General features: G+C 58.4%; 2 protein-coding genes and 1 long non-coding RNA gene across 3 annotated transcripts; all 3 read left to right on the top strand.

Annotated features, from left to right (window-relative positions):
- On the top strand, positions 1–1,677 carry LOC135404364 (zinc finger protein 239-like). Its single transcript, XM_064639086.1, has 2 exons — positions 1–461; positions 652–1,677. Exons 1-2 carry the CDS (start codon positions 410–412, stop codon positions 1,320–1,322), a joined length of 723 nt encoding a protein of 240 aa, XP_064495156.1. The 5' UTR covers positions 1–409; the 3' UTR covers positions 1,323–1,677.
- Positions 1,678–3,263: 1,586 nt separating this feature from the next.
- LOC135404904 (uncharacterized) lies at positions 3,264–5,149 on the top strand. The gene is made up of 2 exons (XM_064639632.1): positions 3,264–3,931; positions 3,996–5,149. The coding sequence occupies exons 1-2, from the start codon at positions 3,346–3,348 to the stop codon at positions 5,147–5,149; spliced, it is 1,740 nt and encodes a 579-aa protein (XP_064495702.1). The 5' UTR covers positions 3,264–3,345.
- Positions 5,150–6,902: 1,753 nt separating this feature from the next.
- Positions 6,903–8,396, top strand: LOC135404365 (uncharacterized). The gene is made up of 2 exons (XR_010425631.1): positions 6,903–7,248; positions 7,753–8,396. It is a non-coding gene; the product is annotated as an uncharacterized LOC135404365 (long non-coding RNA).
- Positions 8,397–15,194: the final 6,798 nt, after the last annotated feature.

Raw genomic sequence — 15,194 nt, forward strand, 5'->3', positions numbered from 1 at the left:
AGAGGGGAGCCCCCGGGACCCCCGGGACCCCCAGCAGCCCAGAGAAGGGGGATCCCCAGAATGGCAAAGTGAGGAGCCCATAAAGGAAGGACCCCTGGGATTCCCGGGATCTCCGGCAGCCCAGAGAGGGCGGGAACCCTGGAGAGGGGGTTCCCCAATACATGTGAGACCTCCAGCAGCCCACACAGCAGGGACCCCAGAACCCCAAAGTGGATGGACCAGCGAGGGGGAACTCCACTGCTGAGAGGGTTGTTTTGGGCTGAATCTTGGTGGTTTGGAGGTTTTCTTGGCCAGAAGCCGCCCAGTAACATCTAGAGATGGCCTTGGGCAGGAGGAACCCACAAGCCAATGCACTCACACTTTGTTTTTCCCCACACAGCAGGATTTCTCCTTCCCAAACCTTGGCCAGATGGAGGAGGAGGCTGCGAGGAAGAGGAAGATGCCCCAGGACCCCCAGGCAGGTGAGGAGGAAGTCAGTGCCCCTTTTCCCCCTGTCTTGTCCTGTATCTCCCAGCTGAGCATCGCCCCCGGCTGCAGGACAACCCCGCTGCCGCCACCGTCCTGCCGGGGCCGGAGTTGGGGGGATGTCCTTGGCCTTCCCTCTGGGCCGGAGGCAAATCCCCTCCCTGTCCTTCTTCCCTCCTGCCCCAGGCCCCGAGCTGAGGACGGAGAGCCCGGAGGACAAATCCCCCCGGCAGAGCCTGGTGGGAGAGGCAGTTTTGAAGGGCTCCACGGCGCAGGAAGGCAGCGGGGAGGGAAAGCCACGAAGGTACCCCAGGAGGAGGGTCTCCAAAGCCAGCCCAGGGTGCTCTGAGGAGGAAAGACCCACCCTGTGCCGGGAAGGCGACGAGGGCTTGAGCCAGAGCCCTGACCTGGATGTCCATGAGCAGCCTCACACCAGGAAAAAGCCCTCCAAGTGCTTGGACTGTTGGAAGAGCTTCAGCCAGAGCTCCCACCTGATCTGCCACCAGCGCACCCACAGCGGGGAATGGCCCTACATGTGTGGGGAATGTGGGAAGAGCTTCATCTGCAGCTCCAACCTGATCTGCCACCAGCGCACCCACACTGGAGAACGGCCCTACAAGAGCTTGGAATGCAAGAAGAGGTTTCAGACCAGCGGGAATCTCCTCCTGCATGAAAGGACACACACAGGGGAGAGGCCCTTCCTCTGCACCCACTGTGGGAAGGGCTTCATCCAGAACTCCCACCTCGTCAGGCACCGGCACATCCACAGCGGGGAGAGGCCCTACAAGTGTGGGGAGTGTGGGAAGAGCTTCAGCCAGAGCTCTGCCTTGACCTCACACCAACGGACCCACCAGTAAGGGAAGCCCTAAAGGTGCCTCGACTGTGGGAAGAGCTTTGTCTGCTGCTCCAACTCCATCACCCACTGGAGGAGTGATGTCTTCCCACATTGGGAAGACACCTGGCTGGTGGTCTCCACATCCTCCTGGTTCCCCACAGGCACCTGGGTGAACACAGTGGGAGAAACATCCATGGGGTCACAAACTGACCTGGGAAATTCAGTGGGAAGAGCTGATTTGTTGAATTTAAAACAAAGACATTCAACAAAGACATCTAAAGCCCCACCATTTTACTGGCATTTGGGGTCATTTGGAGATCCAGGGGAATATTTGGGAGGATTTGGAGTTTCTGGTGGGATGTGGGGGAGATTACCCCAAAAATGAGGGTTCCCAGGCCGGGCAAACAGGGCCACATTGTCGTAGTTGTGCCAGCAGTTCATGTCCCCCTGATCCTGTCTGTTCTCCAGGAACTCCCCTTGGCTGTTCCAGTGCCTGGCCTGGGTCTCCCCACACGGGGTGTCCCCCCCAGGTGCCCAAATCTCTGCTGAAGTGCCTGAGCTGCTCCCAGTTGGAGATGTACCCGGGCAGGAACCTCTCCCGGTCGGGGCCGTTCACTCGGCTTTTCCCAGGACCTGGAACAGCCCTGGGTGTGCAGGGACACAGGTCAGGGGGTGCCCCCCCAGCAGCCCTCAGCCCCCCCAGCAGGTTGGGAGCTCAGGGGGCCACCCCGGACCCCCCTTTCCCACCCTCATCTGCCCCACAGCTGCTGCAGCACCAGTTACTGGGTGGGGGAGTCCCCCCATCAGCCCCCCAGGGACGGACAGGGGGGTTGGGCACCTGTGGGCAATCGTCACCAGAGCAAGCACACAAAGGGTTACAGAAGCAGTGGACATTCCCAGGGCGGATCTGCCCCCTCCCAGAGCCCCAGGGAACCGCTCCAGGGCTCAAGTGATGGGGGACAGGGGAGACCCATGTGGGAACCCCCTGCCCTCTGTCCCCCTGCCCACTGTCCAACACCCCTTTTCTCCCCTCTCCCACCCCTTTCCCATCATCCCCACCGTCCCCAGCTCCCCCCCAGCTCGGTTTGGGGGTGTTTCTTCCCCGTGCCCTGCTCGGTTTCACAGTCTCAGCCCCCTCCTCGCTCACTTTGGAGGTCCCAGCCCCCCTTTTCTCCCGTTCTCCCTCTTTTCCCATTGTCCCCTGAAAGGCAGCTGTTAAGTATTGGGTGCTGAAAAAGCTGCTCCATCGTGTCCATTCCAAATTAAGCCTGCATTTCTTAGGAGGGACTGGCATCCAAAGGGCAGCAAGAAGAGTCTTCTAATTCTCTTCTGCTTGATCCTCTCTGCAGCCGCCGATTTTCCCTCAAACCAGGCGGGAAAACAGGACCAGCCCTGGTGTGGTCGGGGAGCAGCGCTGACCCCAAAGGGCTGCATTTCCCCTGCCGATCGTCCTGCTCTGCCCTCCCCCGGGGCTGGCTCTGCCTGGCGCTGGCCGGACGTGCCGGGGCTCCTCACTGAGCAAAGCCCTTGCCAAAGTTGAGGGGCAAGTGCCGAGCCCGGCTGGCCTGGGAGGAAGCGACAGCAGCGCGGGCCGAGCGGGCGGGATGGGGTCCGAGCAGCGGCGGGAAGTTGCAAACTTGGCAGCCAAGAAGTTGAACTAAAGTGAAGCAGCTCCAAAAGGCCGTGGTCTTGGCGTGGGGGCGGGAGGAAGGGGAGCTCCGTGACTGCGGCCGGGGCTGGTTGGGAGCGGAGCGGCCGGGGCTGCCCCCGGGGCTCGCGGGGGCCAACGGGGAACGGACAAACGGACCAACGGACCAACGGCCCCTGCGCTTCGGCAGCAGCAGCGACTGTAGCGACGCGCTCTCGCTCTGACTCTTGTTCGGGCTCTCCTTGCTCGAGCTCTTCGTCCTCCTCTCCCTCTCCCGGTGTCCCGCTGTCCCAGTGTCCCTGTGCCGGTGTCCCATTGCCGGTGTCCCTGTGCCAGTGTCCCACTCCCGCTGTCCCTGTCCCGTTCCCGGTCCCCCCTCCCCTTGCCGGCCCGGGCCATGGCCCCGGCCGTTCCCCTGTGCCGGGCGGGGCCGCCCCGTCCCCGGCCCTGGGCGGCCCGGCGCGGTCTCGCCCTCGCCCGGCTCCCGGCGCGCCGGTTGTGGCGCTGCTGGGCGCTCCTGTGGGGCTGGCTGTGGGACGGGCTCGGCCTCGCCGCCCCTTGGCTCCGCCTGGCTCGAGCCCGGCGCCTGCCGGGGCCGGCGGGGGCCGCGGGCGCCGCGGCCGCTGCCGCCTCCTCGGCGGCTTCCCCGGCCAGAGCTCCGCCGCTCGCCAGCCCGGCCGCCGGCAGCGAGCCGCCGCTGCCCGCTGCGGCTGGGGAAGCCCGGCCCGGGCCGCTTGAGGGGCGCTCGGGGGCCGTGCCGGGCCCCGGCCCCAACGCTGACGGCCACGTCTCGCCCGCACCGAAGGCCAAGGAGCCGCTGCACGAGCGCTACCGGCTGCATTCGCTGCTGGGCAGCGGCGGCTTCGGCCGCGTCTACGCGGGGACCTGCCTGGCGGACGGAGCCCCGGTGAGTGCAGCAGGAGGAGGAGGAGGAGGAGGAGGAGGGCGGGACGGGCGGCGAGCTCAATCCGCCCTTCCCCTCGGCTTGCAGGTGGCCATCAAAGCCGTGTCCCGGGATGGCATCCGGCGCTGGGGCGAGCTGGTGAGCGAGCGGGGCCAGCGGCAGAAAGCGGGGCGGGACGGGCGGGGACGAGCCGAGGCCCGGCAGGGTGGAAGCCGCCGGGACACCTGGAGGGAGAGTGGCCGTGGGCTCGGTGGGGGACGGGGAGCATCCAGGGCTGGCCGAGGGGGAGCAGGCAGACAGGCACGGCATCAGCCCCACTGACGACCCCGTGGTCCCCCCGCAGCCTGACGGCACCCGGGCCCCCCTGGAGATCGTGCTGCTGGACAAGGTGTCCAATGGCTTCCCTGGGGTCATCCAGCTGCTGGAGTGGTTCGAGCTCCCCAACGGGTTCCTGTTGGTGATGGAGCATCCGGAGCCGTCTCAGGACCTCTCTCGCTTACTGAGGGCGTGGGGGTTCCTGCCGGAGGAGATGGCGTGGGGGCTGTTCCGCCAGGTGCTGCAGGCCGTGCGGCACTGCACCAGCTGCGGCGTCCTGCACCGGGACATCAAGCCCCAGAACATCCTCCTCCACCTGGCCAGCGGCGAGGCCAAGCTCCTCGACTTTGGATGTGGCACCTTCCTTAAGGACACGGTCTACACCCAGTTTGCAGGTGAGCCCACAGCCGGGGGATGCTCCTGGTGCCGGGCATCGCATGGCCATGCCCGGGTGTGGCAGTGGAGATTGCCCCTTTGGCCGAGGGGGAACAGGATTAGTTCTTCAGCCAAGTTGCTTTTGGATGGGGCTGGGGGTTACTGTGAGACAGGCCCCGGCCTTGGCGACAGCCTGTGCCACCCACCCTGTCCCAGGCTGGGTCTGGGGCAGGGGGGAGCCAGCCTGACCAAAACCCCCGTGAGGGTAGCAGAGAAGGGGGTCAGAACTGTGCACCAGCTGGCTTGGTGTGCAGGCGAGGAAGGGCTTGGGCTGCTCCGCTCGCCTTGTTTGCCTTGGCTTATGATGAATTGTTGGGGGCAGTGCAGTGGGGCAGGGAGAAGGCACGGCTTTTCCCCACCACTGGGTGGGTTTTTCCCTTGCATGAAATGGTTGGGCCTTGCCAGGGCTTCCGCTGCCCTCTTGGACACCAGCGGCTTCTTCTCCAACCCAGAGTTTGTAACCAAGAGTCAGGGGCCGGCGAGAAGGCAGTGGGTCACAGCGTGTGCCACTGGGGCAGGCCCCACATTGCCAGGGCTGCTGGGGTGAGGCTCTGGGAGCAGGCAGCATCCACCTGCTGAACTGCGTCTGTATTCCATAGGAACACTGTCATACAGCCCGCCAGAGTGGATCTACCTCAAGCGCTACCACGGCGAGGAGGCGACCATCTGGTCCCTGGGCATCCTGCTCTACCAGATGGTCTGCGGGAAGCACCCTTTCCGCAAAGGCCCCAACACCATCTGGGACCAGCTCCCGTTCCCAGCACGGGTCTCTCCAGGTGGATACCAATCTTTGTGGCACGGGGGGAATAACGGTGTTGGGAGAGGGCAGCGGGCTCACGAGGACGCCGCTCTTGAAGCTGTTTGTGTCTCATGGGTGGCTGGAGGAGGTGGCCTGTGTCCTGCCATCCTGCTCTCCTCCAAAAGGGAGAATCGATGGAGAAGTTTGGGCACAGCTCTGAGCACAGCCAGCACAGCCTGGGCACGTGGACAGTGGGACAGAGGGGACAGGATCCTTCTCCAACTGACCGGCCATTTTCCCCCCAGGCTGCCAGCACCTTATCAGGTGGTGTTTGTCCATCCGCCCCTCGGACAGGCCAGCACTGGAAGACCTGTTGTGCCATCCTTGGGTGCAGGACATTCCCCGGCCCTAGAAGACGGGAGAGATCCACGTGCTCCCTTTGATCCAGGGGCCTGGCAGGTAACACCTCCACACATCTCTTGGCAATAAGAAGCAAAGGAAACCAGACTTTTTTGTCAGCCTGTAGCACTGGGGGGGGGTCATCCCACGGGAACACGCCCCTGTTTGTGCTGGAGCTGGGCTGCAGACCCGGTCTCCCAAGTGCTGGTGGCCACCATCCAACCTGGTTTTGCTCGTCCCGCTTCACAGACAGCTGGGCCCTCGGCAGAACGCTGACAGCCTGGTCTGGCCCCCAGGGAAGGAGAAGGGGCCTCTGGAGAAGCTGTGCCGGGTGGGCCTGCTGCTGGAGACATCGAGGACGATGTCAGGGATGACAAGCTCTCAGTTGACCTGGACGCCGGCGAGCTGAAGAGGATGGACTTTGATTCTGGCCCCTTCCTCCAAGCCGTGCTCCACACGCCGTTTGCAGATGAGTCCACACCCAGGGGGTGCTCCCGGACACGGGCATTGCTCAGCCTGGCTGGGCACCGAAGGTTCCCCCTTTGCTGATGGGGAACCTGAGGAATTCTTCAGCCGGCTGCCAAGCTGCTTCTTGGCAGGAGGGCGGGCGGGTGCTCTGGGCTGGGTGTGAAATGGGAGCCCGGCTCTGCCCCCAGCCTCTGCCACTGCCCCTTTGCTGGGCGGGGCTGGGGCAGGGGCAGCCAGCCTGCCAAAAACAAACCCCCGTGGGGGGAGCAAAGGCGGGGCTGCAGAACACCAGCTGCTTTGGGCTGCAGGCCAGGAAAGGCTTGGGCTGCCTTGGCTTAGGAGCCTTTCTTTGGGCCAGTGCAGCAGGGCAGGGAGAAGGCCTGGGTTTTCCTCAGCTGGAGGAGGGGGGGTTTTCCTTTGGCCTGCAGGGCTTGGGCCTTCCTCAGAACCCTGACAGAAGGTTAACATTTTACCTTTTTTTCTTGTTTCCATTTTTGGTTTGTAATCTCTGTTCATGAATTTGTTGTTTGTTTTCCAGGGAAGAGTTGGAGCTGGTGCCCAGTCCGGGTTGGGAAGGGCTGGGACCATCCCTGGAGAGGATCTGACGTCCCCTCTGAGAAGGCTGAGGACATCCTTTGGGACACGCTCTTCTTGCGGCAGCAGATCTTGGGAGGTAGATGCTCCTCTTGCCCATCTTGTCAGCAGCAGTGGGATAATGGCTTTGGGGAGATGGCAGCAGGCACATGAACATCCCGCTCTTGCAGCTGCTGAGGAGGTTGATCTCCTGGGCTTGGCTGGAGGAGGTGGCACCTGTGTTGAGTAATTGCTGAAATCCAATCGATCTGGGATGACCCCAAATGACAGTTTAGTTTTCAGCTTGCTCGAGCTGTATCTCAGCAGCTTTTGGGTATCATTTTTGGCCCCCAGACAGGACACCTCTGCCTGATCTCCCGCGGATCCGAGGGATCTCTGGATCTTCACGCCAGCACCAGGACTTTGCTGCAGAAGAGCACAGATCCCCAGCCCAGTCTGGGACACAGGTAAGATCCCAGTGGATAACAAGGCATTCTTTTGGGGAATCCTGCCCATGTCAAACGTATGGATCTTTCAGCGCACTGGGGGGTTCTTTGGTATTTTGGGAATCCTGCTCATCTGAGACCTGTGGATCTTCGAGCCCTTTGGGTGGGTCCTTTGGTATTCTGGAATTTGGTCTCTGGCTTTGTTTTATGGATCACTATTGTTCTGTACTTGTATTTGTTTCTGTATTGTAACATTTTGGGTCTACTGTTTAGAGCTGGGAAGTGGGCAATCTGAAGGGGGAATTTGGAAGAAGTCCCCCCTTGGTTGCATTTTGCAATATTGGATGAAGATTGGCGGCCCCCCCGGAGGAACAGCTCCCAGGGAGAATTTAATGGAGTGTTGGAATCAATGGGTGGCTGTTCTGGAACACTGAATTAGAATCCATTGTTGCAGTTGATGCTGTTTGAGAAGGGGAACAGAAGTGGAAGGAGGTTATGTCTGGTGCTGTGTTTTTCCCTTTGCAGAACCTGTGAAAGGGCAGAAAGATTGTGGTGTGAATGCAGCACCCTCAGAGCCCTTGGTGTGAGCCGGGAAAGGAAAATCAAGCTGAGGGACAAGATCAGTCTAATTTGGGGACATTGTTGGAGGTTGCAGTTGCAGTTCTGGAAGAAATCCCTGAGGAAATGGTGCCCCGGGGAGAGGAAGAGGACGAGAGCATGGGCAGCCTGCTTCAAACATCCCCCCAGGAGACTTGGGAGCAGTCCCTGTGCATCCTGTAAGAAAGATGGACACTGGAAATGGGATTGTCCGCAATCCCCCCAGAGAACCCTGAAGGAGACCCCAAAGGACCAACTAAGGACTTGCAATAGGGGGGGTGACTGTGTAAAGTAAAGTAACATCTATGTCTTAAGTAAGGGAGAATATCTAATGAATCTGGAAACTGTGTGTGTCGTGTAAAGCCCTGTGTGGCTGTCACTGAAGTGCTGAGGCTGAACAACAGGCCCTGAGCCAAAGCTGAGCTCTAGATGAACCTTCCAACCTAACAGTCTGTTTATCCCTGTATTTGCTCCTTAGCTAAAACTGTGTATGTTTGTTGGTCAAAGATGCAGTGTGGAAAGACTCCCCGTGTACCTGCCCCTGAACAAAATAAATGTGCTTCTTAGTGAGATCTGTGAGTCTCAGCTCATTAGTGAATGATATTTGAATGTGTTCCTTAATCAAATCTTATGTCTGATTGTGAGCAAAATGTGATCTTTATCTTCCTGTGTTTAGAGAGTGGTCAAGGCCCTGGCAGTGGATGTGTGGCCTTGTTTGGCAGCAGATGGGGCAGGTTGACTGCCTGGGTTTTCCCCTTAAGCCCTGGCCAGGCTGTGGGTGGAACCCAGGAGGAGAAGGGAGCCAGATGGTTTTGCACACTCGTAGCTCTGTGAGCTTGTTTCTGCAAGGCCAGAAAAGCTGGACCCCCTCCCAGCACAGATGGAGCCCTCCCCTACGAGTGGACGCCCTGGGTGGGATTTCCCGGGCCCGGGAGGGGTTCTCCAACCCTTGGCTGCGACCGGGGCTCCCCCGCTGCCGGGCGGGCCTGGCTGAGGGGAACAGATGAGGGCAACTGAGCAGGGAGCTTTTCTACTCACTCCAGGCACTCTTGGTAGGAACGATGAGGTGCGTTACTGAGCTCAGCCTTTTGTCATTCTTTGCTGCTCTGCACTGCAGGAAAATTACACACTTGTTCTCCAAAGTTGGTGTCGGTGTCTCTTGTGCTGACCCTCGTCGCAGGCAAAAGAGTTCCCTGGGGCCCTGCAGTGTCACAATGGTCCCCTGATTCCTGGGACAACATTCCTAATGTACTGTCTAGACTGGAGGAAAATCCCAGGAAGGGCCGTGGTTTGTTAGGACTTGCTTTGTCTGAATGAGCCCCGGGGGGCTTTTGGTGCTGAGTCCTTGAACCTCAGGTACTGAGGGGAGATTGCACAAACCTGTCCAGAAGTGAAAGTCAGAAGGAGAACCCAAAGTATCTCAGAGCATTAATGGATCCCACTGAGGGCCATTCCCAAGACAGGCTCCTCATGGACTGGTTGGAGGAGAGGATTGGAGGCCATGATTGCACAAAGCTCTCAAAGGCTCAGTTTCCAAAGGAAATCCCAAAGCTCCTTAAAAACCCTGGAGGACCTACTGACAAAGCCTCTCCAGGGACTAATTAAAGCAGAGAATTGGAGACCATGATTGATCAAACCTCTCCTAGACTCAGAGTCAAAAGGAAAGGCAAAGGACCTGAATAAACCTTTAGTCCCTTCAAGCATTAACGAGCCCCATTGAGGGCCCTTCCTGACCAAGCCTCTTCAGGGACTCATTAGAGCAGAGAACTGGAGGTCAGGGTTGCACAAACTTCTGCGAGATTCCAAAGCAAAAGCCAAAGGCCTTGGAAAACCCTGCAGTCCCTTGAAGCCTTCAGGAGCCCCCCAAGGGCCATTCCTGACAAAGCCTCCCCAGGGACTCTCCAGCAGATCCTTGGGGGCCGTGAGTGCAGGGAGGCAAAGGCTCTGTGCAGGCAGCTGAGATGTTGAGCACAGCCTGGCTTGGTTGGAGGCAGCAGAAAGGCCCAGCCCTGACCCCCAGCCCGGGGAAGGCAGATCCTGTCCCTCCCGCCTGGCTCAGGGCTCTGCCGGGGGCACTGCCTTGGGGGGGTGACGCTGAGGGAAGGACAAGGGGGTGCCAGTGCCCAGCCTGCCCGGGCCCTTTGCTGTGCCCTGCCAGCAGCAGCCTCCCCGTGCTGTGCCCAGGCTGCTCCTTTCAGCTGCGGGCACAGACAGGGCCCAGCTGTGCCTGCTGCTGTCCCATCCTGCGCTCAGCACGAGGGACGGGGCAGCCCAAAGAGAAGCCCCGTTGCTGGAGGGAGCCCAGGCCCTCAGGCACAGGGGATCTCCCAGGGCCTGTGCCAGCCAGGGGCCTTGTGCTGGGCTGTCACAGGCCAGGGCAGGGGCAGCTGGAGAGCCCCTGGCCCAGCCCTGAGTCACGGGCTGAGCCATCAGCTCCTGCAGAGAGAAGGGACCTCACAGGCCCTTCCCCAGATTGAGGGCAGAAATGTTCCTCACAGGAACTGCTGTGTTTATCCTGCTGCATTTGACAGCTGCACTTCTGCCTCTCTCTCACTTGGGCCTTCAAAGAGCTCTCCAAGGAAAAGCTTCATTGAGTCCCAGAATACCAGAGGCTGGCAGAGCCCCCTGAGCAGCCCTGCCCTGGCTGTGGCTGGGCTGCAGTTCCCTTTGCCCAGAGCAGCCCCTGTCCTGCTGGGTTGGTGCTCGTGGCTGCAGCGCTGTTGGTCCCAGCCCAAGGCTTTGGCTGTCCCTGGGCAGTGCTGGCCCCACAGGGAGCGTCTCTGCAACCACCCCCACCCAATGGGCTCTGCTGGGCAAGTGTTTCACAGGGGACATGGCTGGGACGGCTGGGCTGGACTGACCCAAGGGATATTCCATTCCATGGGATGGCATGATCAGCAATAAACTGAGAGAAAGGAAGGCAGAAAGGAAAGTGGGCAGGGGACAGACGGGGATGTCCTTCATTAATACATTTGTCTTCCAAGGAAACCTCTCCATGGACTGAATTCTTGCCTCCCAGGGGCTTTCTTGGTTTCTGCACGTGGCCTTTGCTTTTTGCTTTCCTCTCTCCAGTTAATCTCCCTTTCTGTTGACCAAGGATTTCTTCACCTGCTTTTCTCCTCTTGTCTGACTGAGGAGGGGAAGGGAGAGAGCAACTTGGCTGTCCCTGGATGGCCAGACAGGTTTAACCACAGTCACCTTGCCCAAAGCTTCTCTTCTAGGTACCCCCAGAAATGTCAGGTGTCCACACCTGAGCTTGGTTATGCCCTGCTCACCCCCTCCCCCAGGGCGGTCAAGTGCAGAACCCCTGTGGATCTCTGCAGTGACAGGGGGATGCCAGGAATTATCAGGGTTGGAGGCTGAAGGGAGTTGAACAGGGGACAATTGGGAAAAGCCCCCCACGGTGACTGGCCCAGAGCATGCGCAGTCCCTCAGCACCTTCCCGGCCACAGCTCCTCATTGGCTGCCCGTCCGCTCGGGGTCCCATTGGCTGGCTATTGGCTACACTTGGCTTCATCGCAGTCTCCCATTGGCTGGCCCTTCGCGCCACCACGCAGCTTCCCCATTGGCTGCCTCTGGGCAGCTCCCCATTGGCTGCTCCCCGGCAACAGGGCTGCTCTCTTAGCAACAGCACCGACCCTTCAACCTGCACTTTAATTCAACTGGGCCAGTTCCAGGGCAACTCCATATCCTCCCCATCCACCGCAGCTTCACATTTTCCCTTAGCAGTAGCAGTGGAACATTGGCCCAACAGCAACTTCACCTTTTCCCTTAGCAGAGTTCCAAAGCCTTGGTGCCACAGCCGGGCTGCTGCAGGAGCCGAGCTCCTTGCAAAAGCCCCAGGAGGCACCCAGCAAGCCAGCAGAGGCAGGCAGAGGAGCAAACAAGAGAAAAACTTGTGACAATCCAAAAATGGGAGAAGGTGTGCCAGGCGGATCTCGCTTGGAGACCGGGGAACCAGCCATGGGACACTCGGGGCCCATCTCGGTGCCAGGAGACCTTTGCTTGTGTGAGAAATAGAAACCCAGTCGGGCAATTTCCGATCAGAATTTTATTATATGATAAAAGCAAATTCAGTGCTGGGTGATCAGGGAAGGGGTTCAACAACTCCCAACGCCTGTCACACCCAAAGAAGACAGTTGTTCTACATTTATTTCCAGCTACTTCATGAATATTCATTATACATAAGCATAAACATTACATATTGTTAAGTCAGACATTCAACAGATGTTTTTCTTAACAGGAATGTTATCTATAAGCATCTGTAATATATTGTCAAGTCAGACATTCAGCAGATGTTCGCTGCTTATCTATACAAAGTTATAAATTTTTAAGAAAGGTGCTATTATCTAGCTAACTAAACAAAATTCCTTCACTAGAAATCCTACACAAGGTAAAAGGGAGGTAACTTGTTTTATCTCTTTATAGGGGCCCAATTAAGTTTTACGATTTGTTTTTCTTTTCTCTCTCCACGTCATATTGACTTTACACTGTTTTCTCCTAATTAGCCCAAATCATTTTCTCAGTTTATCACACTTGGATCCGGGTGAACGGGCCAGGGGGCATCCAGGGGTCCCACGGCGAGGGGATTTAAGGCCGTGCCCGGGGACTGTGGGGAGCTGTTGCAGGACTGCTGCGGGAGCTGCTGCCACCCCCTTCCCCTGCGGGTTGGGTTCGTTCCTCGGAGGCTACAAGGCGACCAGGGCAGAAGCCCAGCAGAGATCTACCAGCTTGCAAGGCAGCGGCACTTCCTGGTGCTGCTAACTCCTGTCCTGTGCTTTTAACAGTTCCCCTTAGCTTGTCCCACTGCCCTATCTCCCTTCTTTCTCTCTGCTCTTTTGTGTTCCAAAACAAAGTGGAATTCTCGTTTTGGGATCCAGCATCTGGCCTCGTTTGTGCCTTAACCTGGCTTATGGGAGTGTTTTAGAACCTGGTTCCCCTCTGCATCGAAGCGGATCGGAACAGCTGGGGTCCCCAAATGGAGAAGGAGGGGGGTGGGACCCACAAAACTGAGAGAAAGGGGGAGGTAGGACTCCCAGATTTAGTGGGAGCAACTGGGGCAGCTGGAGTTTGGGGGTCTGACGGGAAAGGGGTGGGAGAGGGGGGAAAAGGGACGAGCTTTGCATCGTCAAAGTGAGTGAGAAGGGGCTGAGACCTTGAACTGAGCAGGGTGGGGGAGGGGGCCACCCCCAAACCGAGCTGTGGGGGGAGCAGGGGATTGCAGGGAGGGTGGGAAACGGGTGGGACAGTGAGGGAAAGGGTGAGACAGGGCGTAGGGGGTTCCATGGGGGTCCTGTAGCAGGATGCTTTGCCTGGAATGGGGTAAAACAACTCCAACAAGGCCCTGTTTGCAAAACCCCCGGCGGGAAATGAAGAAGGGGAGTCACGCTGCTTTTGGGTTGAATAATGCTGAAACCAGCCTGACTCCTCAATCCCAAAGGGAAACATCCTGAGAGGGAGGGGAAGATGTGGCAGAGCTGGGAAAATCCCCGGGCAAAGGAACAAACAGGTGACACCCCTGAGAACTTCTCCAAGGCTGCTGGGCTGGCACAGCCTGGACACACCTGACTGACAGTCCAGCACTTTATACGAGAAAAGCCCCCCATTTTAAGGGCAGGGTCTTGTGACATGTCCCATCAGACCCCCAGGGATGGACAGGGACACTCCTAGTGTGGATCCAACCCCCCTGAGCTCCAGGGAATCCCTCCAAGCCTCATGTGATGGGGGACACAAAGGGACCCCTCAACCTTCTGTCCCACCTCCCTCTTCCCCCCTCTCCCTCCTCTTTCCCAACGTCCCCCCAATTTCCAGACCCTCTGTGCTCAGCCAGGGGCTCCCAACCCCTCCCACTTAGGCTGGGGGTCGCAACCCCCCTCACACTCAGTTTTGGGGATCCCACCCCTTTTCCCTTCTCTCCCACCCCTTTCTGATCATCCCATCAAACCACAGCTTCCCCGTGCTCTGCTCTGGGGGTCCCACCCCCTCAACCGCTCAGCTGAAGGGGTCTCACCCCCTTTTCCCACCTTTTCTCCCCTTTCCCCTCCCTTTTCCCTGTCATCCCCTGTTGCCGGGGGGAGTGGAAGGCTTAGACAAAGTTCATTAAAGAAGTCCTGCCCTTGAGTCCCGAGGTGCAGAAAGGACTCCCTGGCTTTCTAAACTCCTGCTCAGAGAGGAGCCTGGGGGCGGCTGGATCCAATCTCAGTCCTGGATTATGCCAAGGGTTGGAATTTAAGGAATTACAGAGCTGTGATTGAACCACTTTTGTCCTGCAGGTTTTAATGATGGAAAATCAGATATATTGATATAAAATGAACTCATCATTATCACAGATGAACAGACAAAAAATTTTAATCAGAATTATTTACTACACAATAAAACACTAAAACTACCAGTAGTACAGGATAAGTACAATATAATTGAAGGAATTATACTAAAACTGGCAAAAAATTAATAACTATTAAGTAGACATTTGATAATTCCCGCAGGCCAAGGCTCCTGGGGAGATCTCTTTTGCTCACCCTCGAGGACTGACCTTGGGGGGGTTCCCCAGCCAAGGGGGGAATCTCCAACCATACACCCCAAGAGGGGTTATGTTGGAAGAACCTGCCCCTGGGAAAGGGGACTGGAACTTTATAGTATAAAGTGATGGACTGACAGCCCTTGGACTCCAGGGGTTGCCTCACCATCAGGATGTTAATTCAGGGTTGAACCCAGACTGGTTCCAACATCTCCTGGCCTGGCCTGGGCCCCTCTCAGCTCAGCACTGATACATTTGCAAATAGGGCATTGTCTTGGTCCCATTCCAGGGGGGAATGTCCTGCCACAGTGTCCCAGTGTGCCTGTAATTCCATCAGGCCCTGCAGTGTCACAATGGTCCCTTGATTCCACAACTTCCCAAATGTTTCCAGGTTCCTTTGGTTCCATGAGGCCCCCATGTCACAAAGGCCCCTGGATTCCAGGAGTTTCCACAGTGTCTCAGGGTCCCTTTTTTCCAGGAGGCCCTGCAGGCTCCCAATTGTCCCTTGATTGCAGGAGGTTCCCAAATGTCTCAGGGTTCTTTGGTTCCAGGAGGCCCTGCAGTGTCACCTTGGCCCCTTCATTCCATGCAGGCCCAGGCAGAGGAACCCCAGCACGGAGCCCCCGACCCCCGTCAGCATCTTGGGGGGCGGCGTCCGACGGCAGCTCGGGGTGGGGGGGCAGCTGGGGGCAACTGGGATATACTGGGAGAGACCAGGAGTGACTGGGGTCATCCTGGGACTGACTGGGATCATCCTGGGACTGACTGGGATCATCCTGGGACTGACTGGGCCCTATGGAACACCCTGAAAGTTCTGGAGGGGCTGTTTTAAGTGAGCTCTGGAAAACTGTCC

This window comes from Pseudopipra pipra, chromosome W (genome assembly GCF_036250125.1).
Source record: "Pseudopipra pipra isolate bDixPip1 chromosome W, bDixPip1.hap1, whole genome shotgun sequence".
Taxonomy (NCBI): Eukaryota; Metazoa; Chordata; class Aves; order Passeriformes; family Pipridae; genus Pseudopipra; species Pseudopipra pipra.

Excerpts from the sequence above, each read along its gene's own strand:
- LOC135404364 (XM_064639086.1), top strand. The coding sequence starts at position 410 with ATGGAGGAGGAGGCTGCGAGGAAGAGGAAGATGCCCCAGGACCCCCAG. Across the intron at positions 462-651 it reads GCCCCAGGACCCCCAGGCAG|GCCCCGAGCTGAGGACGGAG; the intron begins GTGAGGAGGAAG and ends CTCCTGCCCCAG.
- LOC135404904 (XM_064639632.1), top strand. The coding sequence starts at position 3,346 with ATGGCCCCGGCCGTTCCCCTGTGCCGGGCGGGGCCGCCCCGTCCCCGG. Across the intron at positions 3,932-3,995 it reads TCAATCCGCCCTTCCCCTCG|CGAGCGGGGCCAGCGGCAGA; the intron begins GCTTGCAGGTGG and ends CGAGCTGGTGAG.